Consider the following 24,182-nt stretch of genomic DNA (forward strand, 5'->3'; position numbering starts at 1 on the left):
CTTGTGGGCTTTTTGGTGATTGAGGCACTCCCAGCACCTAAATATCCAAGATAAACATGTTCACTTTCAATTAATGAAATTAAGCTAAATGCTTTAGCATAGTAGCTAATTGTCCCACCCCAACCACACATTTTCTATTTATAGAGATGACAAGAAACTAATCTCAGAAATTTATTAACCCAGCTGAGATAGGGTGCTGGAGATTTGGTTGCCTGATACATTTATTTTCAAATGTGTGACATTTGATTGAATTGTATCTCCTCATCTGCCAAGGAAATCAAGGGATAAGATAGAAGGTAAAATACCTATCATGGATCAGTGGTAATATTGAACTGAGGAGCAGTCTGGAGTGCATACATAACCTACTCTTGCAGAGGTGCTTACAACTTTCAGTATATCACATTACAATGGTCGTTAGGTGGAGTACATGCTCCGGATAAATGGTGCAAAGTGGAGATGGCCGAGAGCTTTAAGATCCTTGATGTAGATATCACCAACAATGTGTCCTGGTCTAACCACATTGACACTCTGACCAAAAGCATACCAATTTCTCAAATTCCTCAGAAGACAAAGGACATTTGCCATGTCTCCAATAACTCTTACCAATTTCTACAGGTGCACCATGAAAAGCATCCTATATGGATGTATCTCGGCTCGTTATGACAACTGCAGTCCAGTCCATCATGCAAACCAGTCACCCCCCCCCCCTATCAACTCTATCCATACTCTAAGCTACCTTGGAAAACCTGTGAACAATATCAAGGACGACTCACATCCAGGTCATTCTCTCTCTCTCTCCCCTCTCCCATCGGACAGAAGATTCAAAAGTTTGAAAGTATGTACCATCAGTTTCTTCCCAGCTGCTATCACTCTTGAACAAACCTCACATCTGCTTGGGGCAAATTCCCGATCTTCCAATCGTCCTCAATGCAGCCCTTGCATTTTTTTATATCTGCACTTTTTAAAAATTTGTTACATTATATTTTGCACGGTTTATTTTCTCTTTTGTACGACCTCGTGTGCTTAAATGTGGTATGATTTGCCCGGATTGCACGCAAAACAAGGTTTTTCACTTTATCTCGGTACTTGACAATAATAAAGCATCACCAATAAACAGTCCTGTTGTGCCTCAAGCATTGATTTTGGTATGTTTTATTTGATACATAATACTACATAAATAAAAAATGTTAGGAAAATTCCCAATAGTATGCTAGAAGTTATATGAAGGAACTTGTTGTCCATATAAATTGATATAAACTTCAATTTGTTATTTCTGGATCACTCCAGTTATATATGATGGCTTCTGAAAAGAATAAAAATGATTTTAAAAAATGACAGGTATAATGCTTCTAATGTAATAAAATATTTCAATGTATATATAGGGCTCAATCTAGCTATTTACGGTTACTACCTGAAGCCTCTAATTGTTGATCATCTCATTTCTTGCAGTATTAACACCACGAGGCTTCAATGAAGCCTCGTGGTGTTAATACTGCAAGAAATGAGATTGATGTTCCATCTAAACATTGCTTATTTTAAGAGTGACCTACTTAAGATGCTGTGAAGTTGACCTTTCCCAAATTCAGCCAATACATTCTAAACTGGAACACGGTCTCCTCATTCTTACAACTCTTTACACATGATTCTAAGGATCATACGGATTCATATCGATAGCTTCCCTACATGTGCTGGTTACAACAGACATTCCATTCTAGCCTCACGGGTGTATAACTTGACTTAGCGACAGATCTTGTTCATGTATAAGGGATACGAGATGGCTTATGTGTAACAGTAACTACTCCTGTAGACATACAGTAACTGCAGAGAAGCCGAGTGATTCCAACCTGCCTTGTAATATATATCTCGTGCCTCGCTGCCAGGTCCTGTACATTTACATGCAAGGTAGTTTTGAATAAAATCAAGAAGAACTATGGATACTGGAAATCTGAAATAAATATGCTGGGAACAGAAGATCGGCTGCACCTAACGACAGAGGAATAGATTTTGTATTTCAGATTAAAGATCCTTCATCAGAACTGGGAAAGAAACAAAACATTACATTTTAAGTTGCGGAGAAGTTGCGGAGAACAATGGATAGGCCCAAGGGAATATTTGTGATACGGTGAGACCAGGTAAAATAAATTGGTCGGGACTGCTAGATGGTGATTACATTGTTTTTTCTGATTTGTTGTTGCTAATAGCAGGATTGTGAAACATGTCCTGCAGATCAGGCTGTATGAGTGGAGAGGAAAAAAACCTGAATTAATATCATGGATGGATGACTGGAAATGGCCAGTCCTGATACAGGCAGAGAAAGATGAGGTGTTGTTCCTCAAGTTGTGTTGGGCATTGTTGTAACAGTGCAGGATAGGGACATGGAGCATGGAAAGAGGGACTTCCGCCCAACCTGACCATGCAGAGAAAGATGCCCCATATTAGTCGGCATTGGCGAGTTGGGTTGAGGAACTATTTCCCATTTGCTGGCGTTTGGCCCATATCCCTCTAAACCTTTATGATCCATGTACCTGTCCCAAGTGTCTTTTACATACTCTGATACGTCAGAGTGCGAATGGGATGGAGAATTGAAAAGACAAGAGAACTGTAAATCAGTGTGACTCAAGGGGATTGGTAGCAGTTGTTCTGCAAAGTGGTGACCCAGGCTGTCTGGTTTCTATCATGCAGAGGAGACTACACTGTCATCACCAAATGCAGTGCTCCAGATTTAGAGAAATGCAATTGAATCACTGCTTCATCTGGAAAGATTGTTTGTGTTCCTTAATAATAGGAAGGGAAGAGGTGAAAGGACAGATACTGCATCCCCGGCAGTAGTACGGGAATCTGTCTTCAGACGAGAAAGTGGTAGGGATGGAAAAGCTGACTAAGAATTCGCAAAGGGAACTGTCCTTTTTAAATGCTGATGGCGGTATCATGCGGAAGCTGGGAAAATAGTGAAGGATGATCCATTCTGGGTGAAAGGGAGTGAGGTAAATTGTGGGAAATAGATGGGATTTGAACTGTACACTACAGCACATGGTAAGCCATGGAGAAAGACTTTCCAGACATAACCCTGTTTGGAAAATACATATCTGTTCCTCGATGATTCAAGTCATAGCTTTGTTTAGAGGGTATTCTGACTGATTCTGTAGGATGAGCTTAGAGATGCAAATTGTTCTATGTCAAATTTCACACATTCAAGCCAAGCCATTATACAGTGAGGTGAAACTATGCTTATTATAGTTTGATCTTTATTGCATAGTTTCGACATCAGCATGGAAAGGTTTAAGCCCAAATTATGCAGTAAAGTATATAATTTGGACTTTGCAAAAAGTAGATTGGCAACAGTTGTACTTCCTCTGCTTTTTCAGTCTTTTCTTCATACCCATTAAGCATCTTTTTATGAGATTGTATGAACCCGTGTATTGCAGATGTGGCCTAGGGTTGTGCTGCATTCTACATCAGATGTGGATATGGGATGCAGTGCATTCTATAGTAGGTATGATTGTGGAGTATCGGTCCAGACTGCTGTAGTGTGCAGAAGGGTTGTGTTTTTCATCTTATCTGCAGATGTGTAGTCCTTTCTGTAATGAGTTTAGCTGCACCACCTCCATGGTTCACGATGAACATTATTCTTGGATGTCGATGAGCATCGTTCATGGCTATGATGAGCATCCTTCATCGGTCACCAGTTTGGTGGTTTTTGACCAGATGAGCTGCATGGCCCCAATTCTGTCAACATCTTGGACATTGTAAACCTGGAACTAAAGACAGTGGAGGACAATTAAAATTTGGGGCCCTTCTTGGCTCACCCTGTGAAAATGACAGCAAATATAAAGAACATTTACAGCTCCTAATTCTGGCTGAGTGACCAGAAGGCCCATGAACAATCATTTAGATGGCAAAGGTGAGTACCCAGACTCTTCCTTCAAAGCACATTTATTCTAAACTCTTTATATTGATGTCCGATTATTAACAGAGAGAAACAAATCTATATGTCATCCCCAGGTTATTGTAAAATAAACATGCAGCCAAAGAATGAGATACTTATAAGGTGAAAAATTGTTCAAATAGATAATGTGTAAGTGGGCCTTAAAGAGGGAGACATTATCTGAGAGCTGTAGTATGTAAGGGGAGGATACAGATGCTGAATGGCTGTGAACTTACCATCGGAGCCTGCGATCCCTTGCCTGCGGGAGCCAAGATCGTCCCCGACAACGGAAGGTTCGTGTGCCCCGACCGCGGGAGAACAAAGAAGGGAAGTAGATTGAACTTTTTTTGCCTTCCATCACAGTGAGGAATGTGGGGGAGTCGTTGTGGTGGATGTTCAAGTTAAAAAATTATTTGGGTGGCTTGTTGCTCTTTATTGGTATGACTGTACGGCAAATCAAATTCCTCGTATGTTGCAAAACATACTTGACTAATAAAGTACTATTATGATTATGATTTAAGGCTGTGCTGTACCTGCCCTGGCAATATATGATGGAATAGCGTGGGGGGGGGGGGGGGGGGGGGAGGGGGTGCTGTGAGTGAATTTAATTCTGTACTAAGCCATGCTGCCTTTGGGTTGCAAGATCTTTAATAATGTATGCATGTTGATTAATTAGCTAGGTTCCTATATTCGTTCCTCAGTTTTTCTTACAAGCTTACCTTGTTCAGAATAACGTCAAAATAAGCCGTGTTCCAGTAAAGACCCTCGATGTCCTGGATTTGCAGCAGCATCTTTACGTAACTGTCAATGTGTCGGTGCTGTGCAGGCAGGAGGTGGGTCAAATGTATCTGGAGGCATTTCTCAGGGAAGCCAGCAAACTCTTCCACCTTCTTGTAGACAGTTTGAAAATCAAACGGTGGCTGAAAATCTTCATTGAAAACGTTGATCTCAGGCATGAAGTAGTTGGGGAGATCCCTGAGGACAAGGCAGCGTAGCAACACCACCAACATCCGATAAACAGATGACTCCAGGTTAACCCAGTCTTCGGAAGATGGAAAGAACTTCATGGCCCAAAGTAACACCGTCTGGTAAAATAGAACATATGGATGGCAACCAGAAATTGATTCAACCAGAGTTGCTAAGTCATTGGTAAGCATGGGGTTCCAGATAAGCTTGATGTTCTTTACTCATAGAAGCTTTAATTTGTGGCTGCGGGATATCCCTCAGTTTCTTATTTAGTAAGCGGTACGGACAAATCCTCTCATTGTGAGTGCCAGCAAGCTCAACAATATTTCTCAAAGCCTTTTCCATCAACGGCCTTATGTTCAGGATTACAACTTTATATCCATAAAAAGACATAAAACTCTGGAGTAATTCAACAGGTCAGGCAGCATCTCTGAAGAACATGGATAGGTTACATTTTGGATTGGGACCTTTCTTCAGACTGATTGTAGAGTGGGGTGAAGAAAGTTAGAAGACAGGTGGGGCAGGACTAAGCGTGGCAGGTAATAGGCAAACAAAGGTGAGGGGGGGCGGGTTAATAGGCAGATGGTTGGACAAAGGATGGTTGGACAGAGAGAAGAAAAAAAGGTGTGAGACAAAAGGAGTTGTGAAGCCAGAGGTAGTTGGAGGGGGGAGAGGAAGGGGAGAAATAGGTGCAATGGGGCACAGGGGATGGGAGGATGGGGGGGGGGGGGGAGAGAAGAAAGGGGGGTGTGGGGAAAAAAGGGGAGGGGGAGGGATGGATGGTTGTTAGAGGTACCTAAAATTGGAGAATTCAATATTGGGTTGTAATCTATGCAAGCGGAATATGAGGTGCTGTTCCTCCAGTTTGCATGCTGAGTTACTCCAGCAATTTGTGTCTTTTGTTTTGTAAACCAGCAGCTGCATTTCCTTGTTTCTATATTCTGACTTTCAATATTAAATTGGCAGTAGAAGCAACATAGTGTCCATGGTCATGGTGAGCCTCCCGAGAGCCCTGTGTACCTCCTGAGTTCATCAACTGATTGCAGACCAATTATATTTACTGAGGCCATCCATCAAGCTGAGTATATTTTTTACTTTATTAGTTGGCGGTTCCTCACCATTTCTTTGTGATTAGTATGAATTGAATGCCCAGTGTTGTCACAGTAGTTGAATGGCCAGGACTTGCTCCCTCTTGAAATCCTACCTTGAGTGAATATATTAATATTTTATCAGTTTTTAGAGCTCTGTTCAGGATGTGTGGTGAAGGTTTGGTGGAATCAGGATACCACTATTGCCCCTTTGGATTGCTCTTCGGGGGTTGGGATGGGATGCACATGCTGTTACCAATTGAGCGGCTCACGGAGACAGGCTTACCTGCTCCTTCATGGTTAGAAACCTGCTAGTCTATCCAACTATGCAGGAAATATACTGACTATGGAAATAATTATGTGAGTTACGAGATCGTACCAAGGATTTGAAATTAGAAATCCAACAATACAAGCAGGAAAGAAGTGCGCACAAGCCCATCAGTTCTGCAGCTTGTTCAATCCATTTTTGAAAAGCAGAAAACACATCCAGATCTCCAGCCAATTATCATGTTATGTGCCCAATCGCAGATATCAAATAATTTTACATGACAAAAACACATGACATTTTTGGAATTACAGATACCACTGTATTTGATCGATGTTTGATCAAAGTCTTGGATGATAATGATACATTTTCTTTCAAAGAGCTCTTGTTGGGAGAGTGTAGTGGTGAGCAGTAGAGTTACTGCCTGAGCTCTGGGTTCGATCCTGATAACGGGTGCTGTCTGTATTTTCTTCCTGTGACCGCATGGGTTTTGCTCCTGGTGCCCCTGTTTCCTCCCACACTCCAAAAACGCACAGGTTTGTAGGTTAATTGGTTTTGGTAAAAACTATAAATTGTCCCTAGTGTGTCGGATAGTGTTAGTGTACGGGGTGATCGATGGTCAGCGTGTGGACTCGGTGGACCGAAGGACCTGTTTCCGCACTGTACCTCTAAAGTCGAAAGTAAAATTGACATAATCGATATGCACCATCAAATTGAAAAAGAGCACTCACCTTAAAATGCTTAAATTTGAGTCCTCTCTTGTTTGGCTCTGGGAGCCAGTGGTCAGAGTTAATTCTGTCCAGAAGGCACAGGGTGTCAAGCCGATGGCCTCCATCAGCATCTGCTTTCTCAAGCAACTTTTTCATCGGTCGCCCAAAACTAAATCTGAAACACATAGTGCCATGGGTCATCTTTGTGGAAACAGTGTAATTCTTCCAAGGTAGCAGAGATGGCTTTAAAGGCAATTGGACCTGTGCAGGCACAGATACGCTGCACTCAACAGTTACTCAGCATGGTTGTGGACACTTAGTACTGTTATTTATAATGGCATTGCACATCAACACTACTATTATGAAATGTGATATTGGAAGTGACCACTATTGTTATATATAGTAGATTTCAACCTCATTGTTATTGTTATTCACTAAGAAGTTGAAGATCATCACTATTGCATACAGTGCCATTGGATGTAACCCCTGTCATTATTTGATATGGAATTGGATATGAACACGTATCACTTTATGGATTCACAAGAGATTGCAGATGCTGGAATCTTGAGCACAAAACAAAGTGCTGGAGGAACTCAGCAGGCCAGGCAGCATCTGTGGAGGGAATGGACAGATGATGTTTCAAGTCGAGTTCCTTCTTCAGACTAATTCAGACCGATTTGGGTCTGAAGAAAGATCCTAACCCGAAAAGTCGTCTGTCGATTCGCTTCATAGATGTTGCTGGACCTGCAGATTCCTCCAGCAAGGTTGATTTCTGCTCAAGGTCACTTTATGGTATTGGCTAGCAAGGCAACTTTTCAGAATTGTAGTTTAGGGTATCAACACGACAGATAATGACTACAATATTGATTACATTTAGTCTTTATATTTTAACCAAGTTTAAGAAGCATTTGAAGAGAATGTGAATCCCCAAGGTGTAGGAAGCTAGATACCTTGTGCTGGCAAATGGGATTAGTATAGGTAGGTACTTGGCGGTCAACATGGACATGGTGGGCTGAAAGTTTTTTTCTGTACTGTACGAGTCCACTTTTACTCACTGTGGTATTGGACATCAATACTACTATTACTCACTGTGATATCCAATGTTAGTACTTGCAATATACCGTGGAATTAGATATCAATGTTACTGCCACTCCTCATCATATTAGACCAAGATTATCATTGATTGTGGTTTGGGACATCAATACTACAGTTAGGAGCCATGATATCGGACATCATGTCCAGTGTAACTGTGGAACGGGAAATCATTACTACTGTTAAATACTGTGGACACTGACTACTAATTGTTGAGTTGGACATCAATCATACTGATCCTCGCTGTGGATGCAGACATTAACATTGCTGTCATTATCATTTTGGGCACCAATACTAGAATTGTACAGTAACGCAACTGTTACACGCTGTGGTGCTGGCCAGCAGACCTCTTGACAATAGACAATAGACAATAGGTGCAGGAGTAGGCCATTCGGCCCTTTGAGCCAGCACCACCATTCAATGTGATCATGGCTGATCATTCTCAATCAGTACCCCGTTCCTGCCTTCTCCCCATACCCCCTGACCGCTATCCTTAAGAGCTCTATCCAGCTCTCTCTTGAAAGCATTCAGAGAATTGGCCTCCACTGCCTTCTGAGGCAGAGAATTCCACAGATTTACAACTCTCTGACTGAAAAAGTTTTTCCGCATCTCCGTTCTAAATGGCCTACCCCTTATTCTTAAAATGTGGCCCCTGGTTCTGGACTCCCCCAACATTGGGAACATGTTTCCTGCCTCTAATGTGTCCAACCCCTTAATAATCTTATATGTTTCAATAAGATTCCCTCTCATCCTTCTAAATTCCAGTTTATACAAGCCTAGTCACTCCAGTCTTTCAACATACGACAGTCCCGCCATTCCGGGAATTAAACTAGTGAATCTACACTGCACGCCCCCAATAGCAAGAATATCCTTCCTCAAATTTGGAGACCAAAACTGCACAAAGTACTCCAGGTGCAGTCTCACTAGGGCCATGTACAACTGCAGAAGGACCTCTTTGCTCCTATACTCAACTCCTCTTGTTATGAAGGCCAACATTCCATTGGCTTTCTTCACTGCCTGCTGTACCTGCATGCTTCCTTTCAGTGGCTGATGCACTAGGACACCCAGATCTCGTTGTACGTCCAATTTTCCTAACTTGACACCATTCAGATAATAATCTGCCTTCCTATTCTTACCACCAAAGTGGATAACCTCACACCTATCCACATTAAACTGCATCTGCCATGCATCCGCCCACTCACACAACCTGTCCAAGTCACCCTGCAACCTCATAGCATCTTCCTCACAGTTCACACTGCCACCCAGCTTTGTGTCATCTGCAAATTTGCTAATGTTACTTTTAATCCCTTCCTCCAAGTCATTAATGTATATTGTAAATAGCTGCGGTCCCAGCACCGAGCCTCGGGGTACCCCACTAGCCACTGCCTGCCATTCTGAAAGGGACCCATTTATCCCCACTCTTTGCTTTCTGTCTGCCAACCAATTTTCTATCCATGTCAGTACCCTACCCCCAATACCATGTGCTCTAATTTTGCCCACTAATCTCCTATGTGGGACCTTGTCGAAGGCTTTCTGAAAGTCAAGGTACACTCCATCCGCCGGCTCTCCCCTGTCCATTTTCCTAGTTACATCCTCAAAAAATTCCAGAAAATTAGTCAAGCGTAAATCCATGCTGACTCGGAACAATCCTGTTACTGCTATCCAAATGCTCCGCAATTTCGTCTTTTATAATTGACTCCAGCGTCTTCCCCACCACTGATGTCAGACTAACTGGTCTATAATTTCCTGTCTTCTCTCTCCCTCCTTACTTAAAAAGTGGGATAACATTAGCTACCCTCCAATCCACAGGAACTGTTCCTGAATCTATAGAACATTGGAAAATGATCACCAATGCGTCCATGATTTCTAGAGCCACCTCCTTAAGTACCCAGGGATGCAGACCATCAGGGGATTTATCACCCTTCAGTTCCATCAGTCTACCCAACACCATTTCCTGCCTAATGTGAATTTCCTTCAGTTCCTCCATTACCCTAGGATCTGGGGCCACGAGAGCATCTGGGAGATTGTTTGTATCTTCCTTAGTGAAGACAGATCCAAAGTACCAGTTCAACCCGTCTGCCATTTCCTTGTTCCCCATAATAAATTCCCCTGCTTCTGTCTTCAAGGTACCCACATTTGCTTTAGCTATTATTTTCCTCTTCACATACCTAAAGAAGCTTTTACTATCCTCCTTTATATTATTGGCTAGCTTACCTTCGCACCTCATCTTTTCTCCCCGTATTGCCTTTTTAGTTATCTTCTGTTGCTCTTTAAAAGAGTCCCAATCCTCTGGCTTCCCACTCTTCTTTGCTATGTTATACTTCTCTTTTATTTTTAATGCTGTCCTTGACTTCCCTTGTCAGCCACGGGTGCCTCTTACTCCCCTTAGAATCTTTTCTCCTCTTTGGGATGAATTGATCTTGCAACTTCTGCATTATTCCCAGGAATACCTGCCATTGCTATTCCACCATCTTCCCTGCGAGGGTCTCCTTCCAGTCAAATCTGGCCAGCTCCTGCCTCCTGCCTCTGTAATCCCCTTTGCTGTACTGTAATACTGACACTTCCGATTTTCCCTTCTCCCTCTCAATTTGAAGATTAAAACTTATCATATTATGATCACTGCCTCCTAATGGCTCTTTTACCTTGAGTTCCCTTATCAAATCAGGTTCATTACACAACACTAAATCCAGAATTGCCTTCTCCCTAGTAGGCTCCAGTACAAGCTGTTCTAAGAATCCTTCAATGCTATTCATTGTGATATTGGACAGCAACATCACCGTTATTCACCTAAGTAACGGACATCAAACTGTTTGCCTTAATGATAGATTCCTCCTGCTACCATGGCAAACAGTTTATTAGACTAATCAAGATGACCACCAGGACAATTTAGTTCTCAATCACTTCCAAAACAAAACCTACTAAGGGGTGCAATCTGATGCTCACAGGTGCAAATACCAAGGAGTGCAGAAGGAGAACTTTTCAAAGTGCAACCTCCTGCCTGTGAAGTTAAAACATAATGTCAAAGGCCTGAGGTGGTTGATGTGTTTGATTTATGTTCTCTTATCTTTGGCACCTCACTTCAAATCCAAATAACACAGAGAATGCTGATTTGGTGGACACAAAATGCTAGAGTAACTCAGCGGATCAGGCAGCATCTCTGGAGATGCTGCCTTTTCGGGTCAGAACCCTTCTCCAAAGATGCTGCCTGACCAGCTGAGTTACTCCAGCATTTTGTGTCAATCTTCAGTATAAACCAGCATTTGCAGTTCCTTCCGACACATTCTGGCTGAATTGGTGGGATTGAGTACAAGGGCTAATCTATTTTCATAATTCTATTTGCCAAGAAATAACATAATTTTATGGAAAAACAATCAGAATTGCCAAATGACACTGGTCAAAGTTCCAAAATCTGTGATAACTTGGCATTGTTTTCCAGTTGCTCCAATTATAAATGGTTGCACTTACCTCCAGTGATAATAAGTTCCATTCTGAATGTCAATGTTTGAGAGTGCCACCTGATTGATTGGCTCAGGAAAGATCTTGTCATCCTCACTTCCAAACTCCAAAAGGGTATTGGTTCTCCGAAGTACGGGAATGATATTAACTCGTAAGGGCCTCATCAAATTTCTTAGAACCAGTGTTATCCTGGGATCATCAAAATTTAACAAAGAAGCATTCACATCTCCTGTAAAGGCAAGGGGTATATTGAGGTGAGATGCTCTACTAAACCAAATAAAGTATTGGAATAAACTTGTTACACTTGTATGAAGTTGAGTCACTATAACAAAATCCCATGATATCAAACTAAACTAAACTAAACTAAGCTAAACTAAACTAAACTAATGCAGTCTCCACACACCCTTCAGGGGAAGTTCCTGCACTCCACAAAATATGTTCCCAATGCAACAATTGCCTGTAGGAACTAAAATTAATCATATCATATCATATCATATATATACAGCCGGAAACAGGCCTTTTCGGCCCTCCAAGTCCGTGCCGCCCAGCGATCCCCGTACATTAACACTATCCTACACCCACTAGGGACAATTTTTACATTTACCCAGCCAATTAACCTACATACCTGTACGTCTTTGGAGTGTGGGAGGAAACCGAAGATCTCGGAGAAAACCCACGCAGGTCACGGGGAGAACGTACAAACTCCTTACAGTGCAGCACCCGTAGTCAGGATCGAACCTGAGTCTCCGGCGCTGCATTCGCTGTAAAGCAGCAACTCTACCGCTGCGCTACCGTGCCGCTGGGGTGTGACTGACTAACCAAAATCTCATACAACAACAATAATACAATTTGTAGTGATATAACAATAACTGTAACAACAATAATATTTCTTTGTATAACAACCTAAATAATATTACAGAGTTGACTATGTCAAGTTGAAATTGTATTATCGCAGGAACAAGATAATGCAGATGCTGGTTTACCAAGGAAAGACACAAAATGCTGGGGTAACTCAACGGGTCAGACAGCATCCCTGGAGAAAGTCTGAAGGGTCCCAACCCAAAACCACATTTATGTTTTCCAGGGATGCTGCCTGACTTGCTGATTTGCTCCAGAATTCTTTTTGTGTCTTCCATTGTATTATCATATATAGTATTATTATAAACCTTACAAAATAAATGCAATATAACTCAGAATACTCTACTATGAGAGTTCCAATGATCTGAATATAAGAACTGGAGTTTGTCACATTTAAGCATTAATTTTTTAGGAAAGTTTTAACAAATGGATACATTTGTGACAAATAGATCTTTATTTAAGCAACAGTAACATAATTCAAAACATTTTTGAAACATTTAACAGATCAGGCCATATCCATGGAAAGAGAAGCAGCATTAAAATTTCAGGCCAAAGATTCTTCGTCTGAGTTAACTCTGTTTCTCTCGGGTAATGCTTCTAATACTGTGATATGTGGCAAACGTCAGCAGCTGCAAAGGGAATGAAGGTTGGAAGTTGGGACTGTGACAGTGATACCAATGTAGAGACCAGTGTCCAGGTGTATGTTCATGCTTAAAGGTCATCTCACAGGATGTCTCAGTGATCACAAGCTTACAAATTCATTGCTCATCAGGGAGGTTGAGGTACAACCTTGGATTGCACAACCTTCCTTTATATTGGATCTCTGCCTCTGTGCATTTTGGTGTTTCCTTCTCAGAGATGCCCTGAGTTGCCAATAACATCTAGCACTTCAAAAAGTGCTGCCAGCAGTATATCCATTGTGATACCCACTTGTTCAGGTTTCAAATTCTTCTAAAAGCACAAGATATTAGTGAACACCCTTTAAACACTTTGAGAGATGTGTAAACAGTGCAAAGGAGCTTTGGAGCTGCCTCCGAAGTGTCCAGTTATAGTCATAAAGCCATACAGCATGGAAACAGATCCTTCAGTTTAATTTGTCCATGCCGACCAAATTGGCATTCTGGGCTATCCTATTGGCCTGCATTGGGCCTATATCCCTTTAAACTCCGATTCATGAATCTGTCCAAATTTATTTTGAAAATCATAATTGTATCCACTCCTATAGCTTCCTCTGGCAGCTCATTTCAGATACTAACCATCCCCTGAGTGAAAAAGTTGCCTCTGAGGTCTCTCTTAAATCTCTCCCCATAAGCCTATGCTTTCAGCAGAATGCCATGAGTTGTGTTTTGTTTTTGGCAGCTGCCAAAGAGACATCATTTTCTGTAGCCAAGAGCTTATGTTTATGCGGAGATTGTTATTGGGATCACATCTGGTGTAGAGCATGGATCCTGGCCTGAAATACCCAGTCCAACTTTGTGTTTAACATGTTTTCTCCTGGAATGATCAGTAATGTTATTTACTAATGCCATCTTGGGTCTGAAGAGGGTGCCGACCCAAAATACCGTCTGTTAATTCCATCCACAAATGCAGCCTGACCCACTGACTTCGTCCAGCGCTATGTGTTTTGCTCAAGATTCCATCATCTACAGTTTCTTGTGTCTCCAGTAAAATGCTATTTACTCCGAATTAAGTTGATTTTGAGAAATAACAGTGCAATACAATCTAGTTTCTTGCCACCTATCTTCAGAGCCTGTCCCACTTAGGCGATTGTTTAGGCGACTGCCGGCGACTGTCATAGTCATAGCAGGTCGCTGAAAAACCAGCGACTGGACCCCCACGACAATGTCTACGACAAGCTACAACAACCTACCACCCAGTCGATGTCAAGCTAGGGCAAGCTAACGCCAACCGGCGACCCAGTCGTCGTGACTTAGGACGTCCACCTACGACCGAAATTTTTTTAACATTTTAAAATCCAGCGGCGACCAGAAAAATGCTACGACTCTCTGAAGACTAATCAAGACCATATAGCCGACACCGCGGCGACCATGTGGTGACAGTCTAGTTGCCTAAAAAATCGTCTAAATGGGACAGGGGCTTTAGCAGAATGGACTTTGCTGATGTAATCAAGGCAGGATATTTAAAGTGGAAGTATTTGGTTCAAGTGAAAGGAGAAATTGAAATCAGAAGGCACCTTGAAAAGTGAGTTAATTTTACTTTTTGTTCTTTCATTGTTGTCCAGAATGTAGAGGGTATGTGTTCCTTTGGGGCACACAATAAAACTTTCAGACTCGTCCACCTCACCCCATCTTTGATGTTAATTCATTCCTGATCCTTCTTGCCACCTCATGCCTGATTTCCTGGGACCATTCTTTTAAATCTACATCAACCTTCCACCACCCCACACCCTTCTGCCTGCTGGATTCATGTAGGAGGCTAATAGGTATCACAAGGCAGGTATGCATACTTAATAAAATAAAAAACGCAGAGCAATAAATCTCAAATGAATATAGAAAATAATAAATTCAGCAGGTCAGGTGCATCTGTGGAATAAGCAACAGTTTTGGGGTTTGTGACTCTTCGTCAGAAGGTATGTACAAAGATATGGTAGACACAAAATGCTGCAGTAACTCAGCGGGACAGGCAGCATCTCTGGAGAGAAGGAATGGGCGACGTTTCGGGTCGAGACCGTTCTTCAGATATTGTGGCTTCAAAATCTTCTAAGTGAATGCTGGCCCTTAAGAATCATTCAGTCATAGTATTGAATAGCATGGAAAGACTAGAATTGTACCTATTTCTACCGCTTCTTCTGGCAGCTCGTTCCTTACACCCACCATCCTCTGAGTGAAAAGGTTGCCACCCCATGTCACTTTTAAATCTCCCCACATTCATCTTAAACCTATGTTCTCTAGTTTTGGACGCCCAACTCTGGGAAAATGACTGTGATCATCCAACGCCCCTCATAATTTTATATACCTCCATAGGGCCACCCCTCAGCCTGCTGTGCTCCAGTGACAACAGACCCAGCCTATTCAGCCACTCCCTATAACTCAAGCCCTCCAGTCCTGGTAACGTCCTCGTGAATCTCCCCTGCACCCTTTCCAGTATAATGATATCCTTAATGAAAGACTTCAGAAACACATAATAACCTATTAAAAACTGAGGCATAGATTAGCGTTGGCTAACAAAGTGCATAGTATGATGCAAGTTGAGAGAAATCCCAGGGCAATATGCACTGAATTGAAGTTTGCCTCGAGCAGCTCTACACAACTCTTATGCCTGTTATGCTCGCAACTCTTATGCTCGCCCTCTCCGCTCCCCCTCCCCCCTAACCCTCCCCTCTTCCTCTCTCTCCCCTCCCCCCACCCTTCCCCCTGTCTCTCCCCCTCCCCCTTCTACTCTCTCCCCCCTCCTCTCCCCCTCCCCCCTACCCCTCCCCCTCTCCATCTCTCTCCCCTCCTCTCCCCCTCCACCCCTACCACTCCCCCTCTCCCTCTCTCCCCCCTCCTCTAGGTCTAGAGCTGCAAACAAATGATATTCCTGATCGCCACCCTCGTGTGCATTGGTGATGTTATTTTAGGATCAAGAAGTCTGATTCACTGTTCTACTTTTAATTGTGGTGTGGCAAGGGGTACTCGTGAATGAATTCCCTTTACACTGACTCACTCCGAAGTCAACACCCGGTATAGTGCGTGATTCTTGTGCTTCGCCCTGTATGAAATTCAGAACAGCTGACTGAGAAGAGAAGAATTTCATTTTGTGCAATTTGTTAGAATGAAAGAGGGCAGAGTGTCTCGTAAGCAGGGTGTAAATCAACAGCCCATCCTGCATTTTTTTTTAAATTACCATCCAGAAAATGGGATGGTTGGTACATCACATAATCGTCGGTTGAAGTCATCAGTTTGGCATTGAATGATGAAGTGAAGTTGAGAGTTCCAGAAGTGCTCAGCAGGTCTGCCAATAATTGTGAGAAAGGAGAGAGATAAGATTTGAGAACTGGAAGATGCTTGGGATTGAAAGAATGTAACTAATGCAGAAAAATGGTAAGGACAAAGATGAAAGGTCTGAAATAGAGAACACATGGAGTTAAATAATAAAAATAATGGTGATCCTTCGCATAAAGATGATAAAGGAATGACCATGGAAACAAAGCACGCATTCTAAGAAGCCATTACAATATATCCACATAAAAGAGAGTGCCAGTTAAAATTTAAAGTTGCTACACCCAATTTTAACACCAGAAATTTGGAAATTGCTTAGAAGTGTTTTTACTCAGAATGCTTTACTTAGTTTTGCAAAGAAAATAAAGGTCAGGTACTGAGCTAATCTTGAATTGATTAAAATAAATTTTACTTTGGCTTATAAATGAGTTTTAAATGAGTTGAGCACAACTGTCAGGTTAAATCTCAAGGGTTAGAATGCTAAATTAAGGACTTGTCCCACTTAGGCGATTTTTTTGGCGACTGCCGGCGATTGTCAAAGTCGTAGCGGATCGCCAAAATTTTATTTTACCCGACGACAATGCCGAGTCAGGTCGAGATTACACCATCTTCGGAAACATCACGAAATTCCCACGCTGTCAATGCTTCTCCGGCATCCTAATTTTCACTGAAATCGCTGACTTGAGAGTTTTGAACTATAACATCTTGTATGGGTTACTTAAAAACCAAGCTTCACTGTAAAAAGGCATAAACTGGATTTACTTCCAGTTTACTAATAGCTGTATTAAAAAAAAAATTCAAAAGTGGTTAAATGGTTTTTTGTGAAAAGTGTGTGGGCATTCTTTGAAAATGTACGGGAGTTGCATATCTGGGTTGGGAGCCCACTTTAAATGTAATGGCTGATGGCCATAAACATTGCGAAAATTCCCACGCTTATCTGACTGTCAAACTGTCGCCTCCAATCTACCTGTCCAATGTCCTGACGGTAAATAAATTGGTTAAACACAAGCATTTTATGGTATTTTGAAATGACTTTACTTATTTTAATATTATGTGCTTCTAAATGCATCTAAGAGAACCTATCAAACCTGGGGACGGCATGCGACAGCGCCCGCAATAAGCAACGATACCTGGCGACAAGAAATTTCACTCCGGATGATTTCACAGCGACGCGCTGAGATCCACTACAGTTTTTGGAAGACTCCTTACGATCATGCCCGCGACACCCCGGCGAACTGTCGGCGACAGCCTAGTCGCCGGCAGTCGCCTTAAAATCGGCTAACTGGGACAGGCCCTTAAAGCAAGTCTGGTAGCTGCCAGTGTTGTGAAAACATGTCTCAGCAGTTAAACCAGTTTTCTGGTGCTTAAGTAGAAGTTGCTGACAACACAAAGGCAACAGTGAAGAGAAGTGAAACAGATCAGTCAAGTCAAGTCAAGTCAAGTCAATTTTATTTGTTTCGCACATTTAAAAACAACCCACGTTGACCAAAGTGCTGTACACCAGTTCAGGTACTAAGAACGAACATACAATGGCACACAAACATAGCAGCACATACATAAACAGTTCACAGCACCCCCTCAGAGGGCCTCAAATGCTAGGGAGTAGAAATAGGTTTTGAGCCTGGACTTAAAGGAGTCGATGGAGGGGGCAGTTCTGATGGGGAGAGGGATGCTGTTCCACAGTCTAGGAGCTGCAACCGCAAAAGCGCGGTCATCCCTGAGCTTAAGCCTAGACCGCGGGATAGTCAGTAGCCCCAAGTCGGCCGACCTGAGGGACCTGGAGGGTTAGAGGGTTGAGTGGTGGGTTAGAGGATTTTTGATATAGGGGGGGGCAAGCCCGTTTAGGGCTTTGTATGTGAATAGGAGGAGCTTGAAGTTGATTCTGTACTGTACTGGGAGCCAGCAATTCCCTTGCTGGGAAGATGCAATGTCTCAAGTACAGCTCCATAAAGAACAATTAAACAACCCACAAAAAAAACACTCAACGTGCTAACTCGTTCCAACTGAAGCAAAATAACAATAAATGTGAGTGTAAATTCATAGAATTTAAAACTTCTACTGAGAAAGGGTGGCACAGCTTGTAGAGCTGCTGCCTCACTGCGTCAGACACCCGCATTCGATCGTGATCTTGGGTGCTATCTGTCTGTGTGGAGTTTGTACGTTCTCCGTGAGGCCACATGGGTTTTCTCCATGTGCTCTGGTTCCCTCCCACATCCCAAAGACATGCAGGTTTGTAGGTTAATTGGCCTCTGTAAATTGCCCCCATTTGTGCAGTGGGTGGATGAGAAAGTGGAATAAGATAGAACTAGTGTAAACGGGTGATGAACGGCTGACATGGACTCAGTGGGCTTAAGGGCATGCTTCCATGCTGTATCTCCAAACTAATTAGGAGAGGGAAGCAGAAATTTGTTTGCTTGAAAGGTTGTTTAAGCATTTTTAGCTTAGTTTAGTTTAGTTTGGAGATACAGCACGGAAACAGGCCCTTCGGCCCACCGGGTCCGCGCCAACCAGCGAGCCCCGCATATTAACACTATTCTACACCCACTAGGGACAATTTTTACATTTACAAACCTGTACATCTTTGGATAGTGGGAGGAAACCGAAGATCTCGGGGAAAACCCACGCAAGTCATGGGGAGAACGTACAAACTCCGTACAGACAGCACCCGTAGTCGGGATCGAACCCGGGTGTCCAGCGCTGCATTCGCTGCAAGGCAGCTACTCTACTGCTGCGCCACTGTGACCGCCCATCTGTTGCTTTGCGAAAGAGTTTTTTAAAGCAGATACAATGAAATCTTTCTAATAATAGAAAGCATGGAAGAAATGTAACATTGAACCAGTCTCTACTTACAGAGGTTTAGGGCTGTAACAGGAGACCATCCTGACAAAGCTCTAAGTGCTCTGTGGGCCAGACAACAAAGTAAATGACCATTCATCGGAACTGAAGGAAAGGCCATTGACCTAAAAATCAAATGCTGTTTTTCTCCCAGGTGTTGCCTGACCTGCTGTTTTTTTCCCATCATTTCCTGTTGTTACTTCAAATTTGCAGCATTTTGTAATAATGAAAAGAACAACATTGGAGGAAAGTAGGATATAATGTTAAAGAGGCAATAAAGGATTAGCTCTGGATTATTGTAGCAAAAAGACTGCACTATCACGATGGTCCAATGTTTCAGTCGTAAACTCACTTATTTTGTAAATACAGACTGGTTCAATTTTTATAAAACGGTTCTTATTACCCTGCTGTCAAAGGATAGCACAACTTTTAGATGATGTTTGGATGATAGGATGTTTGAAGATCAAAACCTCAGACCCAGCACAAATCTCATGGTCTATCGAGGAACAGTGATTCATGCCCTCCTGTCTGCTTCCGAGACCAGAATTGCCTACAGAAGGCACTTTAATGCACTTGAAAGATACCGTCAACACTTTGTCTGCAAAATTCTCTAATTCACCAGGATAGGTCCTTACCTGGACTAACGTTGCTAGTACTGAGCATGTCAGCTAACATCTCTGGAGAACATGAACACTTGATGTTTCAGGTCAGGAACGGGGAGAGGGGAGGATAAAAAGGGGAAAGGAAAAGAGAGGGGGAGGCGGGGTTGTTTGGAGGATAGTTACCTAAAATTGGAGAATTCAATGTCATGCCATTGAGTTGTAAGCCTCACAAAGAGATGCTATTCCTTGAGTTTGCATGTGGCCTTACTCTGGTAATGGAGGAGGCCCAGAACAGAGAGCTCAGTATGGGAATTGGAAGGGGAGTTAAAATGGTTAGCAACCAGGAGATCCAGCAGGCCTTGGCTGAGTTAGATTTGGCTCTTGGAGCTAAGGGAATCAAGGGATATGGTGAAAAAGCCGGAACGAGGTACAGATTCTGGATGATCAGCCATTATCATATTGAACGGCCGAATGGCCTAATCCTGCACCTATTTTCTATGTTTCTATGACCAAGCGCAAGTGTTCAACGAAACGGTCGCCGAGTCAGCACTTGGTCTCGCTGATGTAAAAGAGGCCACATTGGGAAATGCGGGTGCAGTAGATGAAGTTAGAGGAGGTACATGAACCTTTCTCACATGGTTAAATAAATTCTCCAATTTGAGATAGTAAAATACAAACAACAAACATCCTCCCCCCCCCATCCCCCCACCGCTCTTCCCTGTGCCCCACCTGGACCTGCACTCATTTTCCCCTTTCTCACTTCTCTTCCACCTATATTCCTTTCTCTGGCTTCACAATTCATACCGCTCATATCCTTATCTCACACCTTTTGTCTTTTCATCTCTGGCCTTTGTCCAAACGTCTGTCTATCAAAACCCTCGCGCACCTGTCAATCTTTGCCTTGCCCCTCCTCCCAGCTTTCTTCCCCCACCCCCTGCAATATGAACAATTCACTGGAATGCAATCCTGCTTTGTCTTGCCGCTCCTCCCTTCCAGCTTCCCCCCTCCCCCCTTCCAGCTTCCCCCCTCCCCCTCCCCCCCCTCCCCCCCTCCCCCCCCTCCCCCTCCCCCCCTCCCCCCCCCCTCCCCCTCCCCCTCCCCCCCTCCCCTCCCCCCCCCCCTCCCCCCCTCCCCTCCCCCCTGCAATATGAACAATTCACTGGAATGCAATCCTGCCAGAACCTGGGGGCAACCTGCAACCAGAATGTTGACATAGTTATGTATGTAAAGCCGATCTCTTCCACAGGCACTTCTAGATTATTGCTTTGTTTGCAAGAATAATAGGATATAGAGGTGAAGAGAAATATTTGCTTCTAACCATTTAATTCTCTTGACATATTGCAATCAGGTGGTGCAAAAGATAACACAAATTAAATATGGGATACCCCTACGATAATACATCATTCTATTGAACAAGCTATCCATACACACCTGCACACTGGGAGATATCAATTATCCTGAATTTATAAGACCCATGTGGGATCGTGGTTTTACATACCACTGACATTATCTACTCATTTAAACCGGGTGACGTCCGTTATAGTTGCCTCGCCTACTGTCTGTCTCGTCCTTTTCCTTCTTTGGTGTTTTTTAGTATGTGTTATATGTGTGTTTTAGTGTTCTTTAGCTTGTTTTATGTGGTGTTGGGGGGAGATTGGCGGAAACTTTTTTTAGTCTCTTACCTCGACAGAGATGTGATTTTTTTCCGTATCGTATCTCCCTCCGTCTGCTTTGCGGCCTAACATCGTGGAGTTGGCGGCCTCTTGCTGGAGATCGACTTCAGGGAGCTCCAAACTGCGGGAGCTTGCAGGACTTACCATCGTGGAGCTGGCGGTCCCTGTCGGGGATCGACCTTGGTTCTCCATGCATTGGAGCCTGGGGACTTTAGCATCATGGAGCTCGCAGTCCCTGGTTAGGGACCGACTTCGGGAGCTCCAAGCTGCAGGAGCTTCAACCGCCCCGATGCGGGAGCTTTGATCCCCCCGACGCAGGAGCTTTAATCACCCCGACTGCGGATGGATCGACTGCCCCGACCGTGGGAGAATAAAGAGGGAAGATTAGACCTTATTGCCTTGCATCACAGTGAGGAATGTGGGGAATCTGCTGTGGTGGACGTTTATGGTAACTTTCATGTTGTTGTGTGTCTTGTTGCTTTTTTTAGTATGGCTGTATGGTAAATCGAATATCACTGTACCTTAGTTGGTACACGTGACAATAAAAGATCTTTGAACCTTTACTAACCCAGTATGTACATTAAATATATCATGAGTAAGTCTCCAAGCTGAATTCTTGGCTATTGTTCACTAATCTGCCCAGCAACACCTCAGGCCCAAGACATTCAAAGTAAAGTAGAAGTGAAAGATTCCTTACCTGGTTTGAGAAGGAAATTCTGCTCACAGTAAACAATAGCTCCTATGAGAAGCTCTTTCAGGACATTTATGACTCTGCCTGGAACAATATGCCCACTGCACTGGGATGATTTGGGAAGCCTGTGGAATAGGTCACTCTCCAGCCATCTGCCTTCACTTTCCTTTGGAACAGCCAGGTAAACAAACCCCTTTCTTGCCTGGGTTTGATCGGAGATTCCGTCCACAGTTTTGGAGGTGTCACAACTCTCTTCAATCCTTAAAGACAAATCGTTGAAGTGCAGAGGCACCTCCATGTCCAATTCACTAAACTCTGTCCTGAGAGTAAGCTCAAAGCATGCCAGCTCCCTGAAGTAATCCACCTGAAATCTGCTGTCTTGCTGCTGGACCCGGTCGAGTATTGTAAAGAGAATATCTTCGCATTTCTGTATTTCAATAATCTTCATGTCCTGGTGGGATTTTATCCCCAATAAATATCTCTGATACCAGCCCAAACTACTCATCTTTGACAGCGACATGTTGACAGTCTTTTTAAGAACACCTGTAGTCTGTGGCTTCAACTCCCTGCTCATGCAGATTGTGTGCGAGCATGTGAAGTTAAACTAAAGGTAAGACGCTTTGAAACTCTGGGAGGGGTTTGGGAGTGTCACAGCACAGCCTGAGTACTGTAATCCGTGTAAATCAAGCCCAGCCACTTTATTTTGATAGACGAGGATTGATAAATGGGCAAAAGCAAAGAGCAGACGGGATGCAGGAGAAACTTAAAATTGGTGGATGGAAGGAAAGGACTGATCTTTCATCTCTAAAATTCAGTCCAGAAAGAAGGGATCACATTTTTCTTTGAATGTCTGCTGTAATAAGGAAGGGGGCAAAAATTCAACATGTAGTGACAGCTTTAACCCTTTGTTTCTGGTACCAAATCAACCCTGCCTCACAACCAATTGATACTGACACAGACAGAAGGGAGTGCAGATGCTGGAATCTTGAGCAAAAACAAGAGGGACTCAGAAGGACAGGCAGCATCTGAGGAGGGGCCAGATGACTTTTTGGGTCACGTCTCATCTTTAGACTAAATGAATGAATGAATGAATGAGTAAGTTTATTGGCCAAGTGTGTACACATACAAGGAATGTGCCTTGGTGCTCCACGCAAGTAACAACACGAACATACAGTAAACAATTAAGAATAAAGCATAAAACATTAAAACATTAAGAATACAACATTACGGTTTAAACATGTGAGTGAAATAAACCAGAGCAAAAAGAGACAACAGACTTTTGGTTATTGAGTAGAGCTGCTACTCACAGAAAAAAAGCAGTTTTTATGTCTGGCTGTGGCTGATTTGACAGTCCGGAGTCGCCTTCCAGAGGAAAGTGCCTCAAAGAGTTTATGGCCAGGGTGAGAGGGGTCAGAGATGATCGTACCCACTCGCTTCCTGGCCCTTGCAGTGTACAGTTCATCAATGGGAGGAAGGTTGCAGCCAACAACCTTCTCAGCTGATCGAATGATTCATTGCAGCCTCTGGATGTCGTGCTTGGTGGCTGAGCCAAACCAGACCATGATGGAGAAGGTGAGGACGGACTCAACGATGGCAGTATAGAATTGGACCATCATTGCCTGTGGTAGATTGTGTTTCCTCAGCTGCCGCAGGAAGTACATCCTCTGTTGGGCCTTTTTGACTGTGGAGTCGATGGTGACCCCCTCATTTAAGGTCCTAGGAGATGATGGTTCCAAGGAACTTAAATGATTGATAATTTTAAGTCACAGCACACTCCATGTGAGACCAAGCATAGCTCAAAGTTATGACTGTTTATCATTCACATCCCAAAAAATGGATTGATGCACAGTTGCAAGTCGGACTATTTTGGCCTTGCATTGAAGAAATATTTAAATGTTTTCTGACTGAATTTGAGTTTAGTTTATTGCCACCTGTACCAAGGCACAGTGAAAAGCATTTGTCGCGTGCTACCCTGTCAGCGGAAAGACAATATATAACTACGAGCCTTCCACAGTGTACAAATTAAAGGGAATAAGGTGAGTAATGTTTAGTGCAAGATAAAGTCTAGTAAAGTTCAATC

General features: G+C 43.1%; 1 protein-coding gene across 1 annotated transcript; it reads right to left on the reverse strand.

The window, feature by feature from the left end:
• Positions 1–3,656: 3,656 nt before the first annotated feature.
• On the reverse strand, positions 3,657–22,622 carry LOC144599215 (protein mab-21-like 4). The gene is made up of 5 exons (XM_078409973.1): positions 22,109–22,622; positions 11,512–11,731; positions 6,976–7,129; positions 4,645–5,010; positions 3,657–3,758 (listed from the first exon to the last, which is right to left on the reverse strand). The coding sequence occupies exons 1-5, from the start codon at positions 22,620–22,622 to the stop codon at positions 3,657–3,659; spliced, it is 1,356 nt and encodes a 451-aa protein (XP_078266099.1).
• Between the last annotated feature and the right edge of the window lie 1,560 nt (positions 22,623–24,182).

This window comes from Rhinoraja longicauda, chromosome 13 (genome assembly GCF_053455715.1).
Source record: "Rhinoraja longicauda isolate Sanriku21f chromosome 13, sRhiLon1.1, whole genome shotgun sequence".
Classification (NCBI taxonomy): domain Eukaryota; kingdom Metazoa; phylum Chordata; class Chondrichthyes; order Rajiformes; family Arhynchobatidae; genus Rhinoraja; species Rhinoraja longicauda.

What these genes read in the sequence shown, in the direction of transcription:
- LOC144599215 (XM_078409973.1), bottom strand. Translation starts at nt 22,622, where the DNA reads ATGTCGCTGTCAAAGATGAGTAGTTTGGGCTGGTATCAGAGATATTTA. An exon ending in GAATTTCCTTCTCAAACCAG is followed by an intron (nt 11,732 to 22,108) that starts GTAAGGAATCTT and finishes TTGCCTTTACAG; the next exon opens with GAGATGTGAATGCTTCTTTG. An exon ending in TCAAATTTAAGCATTTTAAG is followed by an intron (nt 5,011 to 6,975) that starts GTGAGTGCTCTT and finishes CTATTTTACCAG; the next exon opens with ACGGTGTTACTTTGGGCCAT.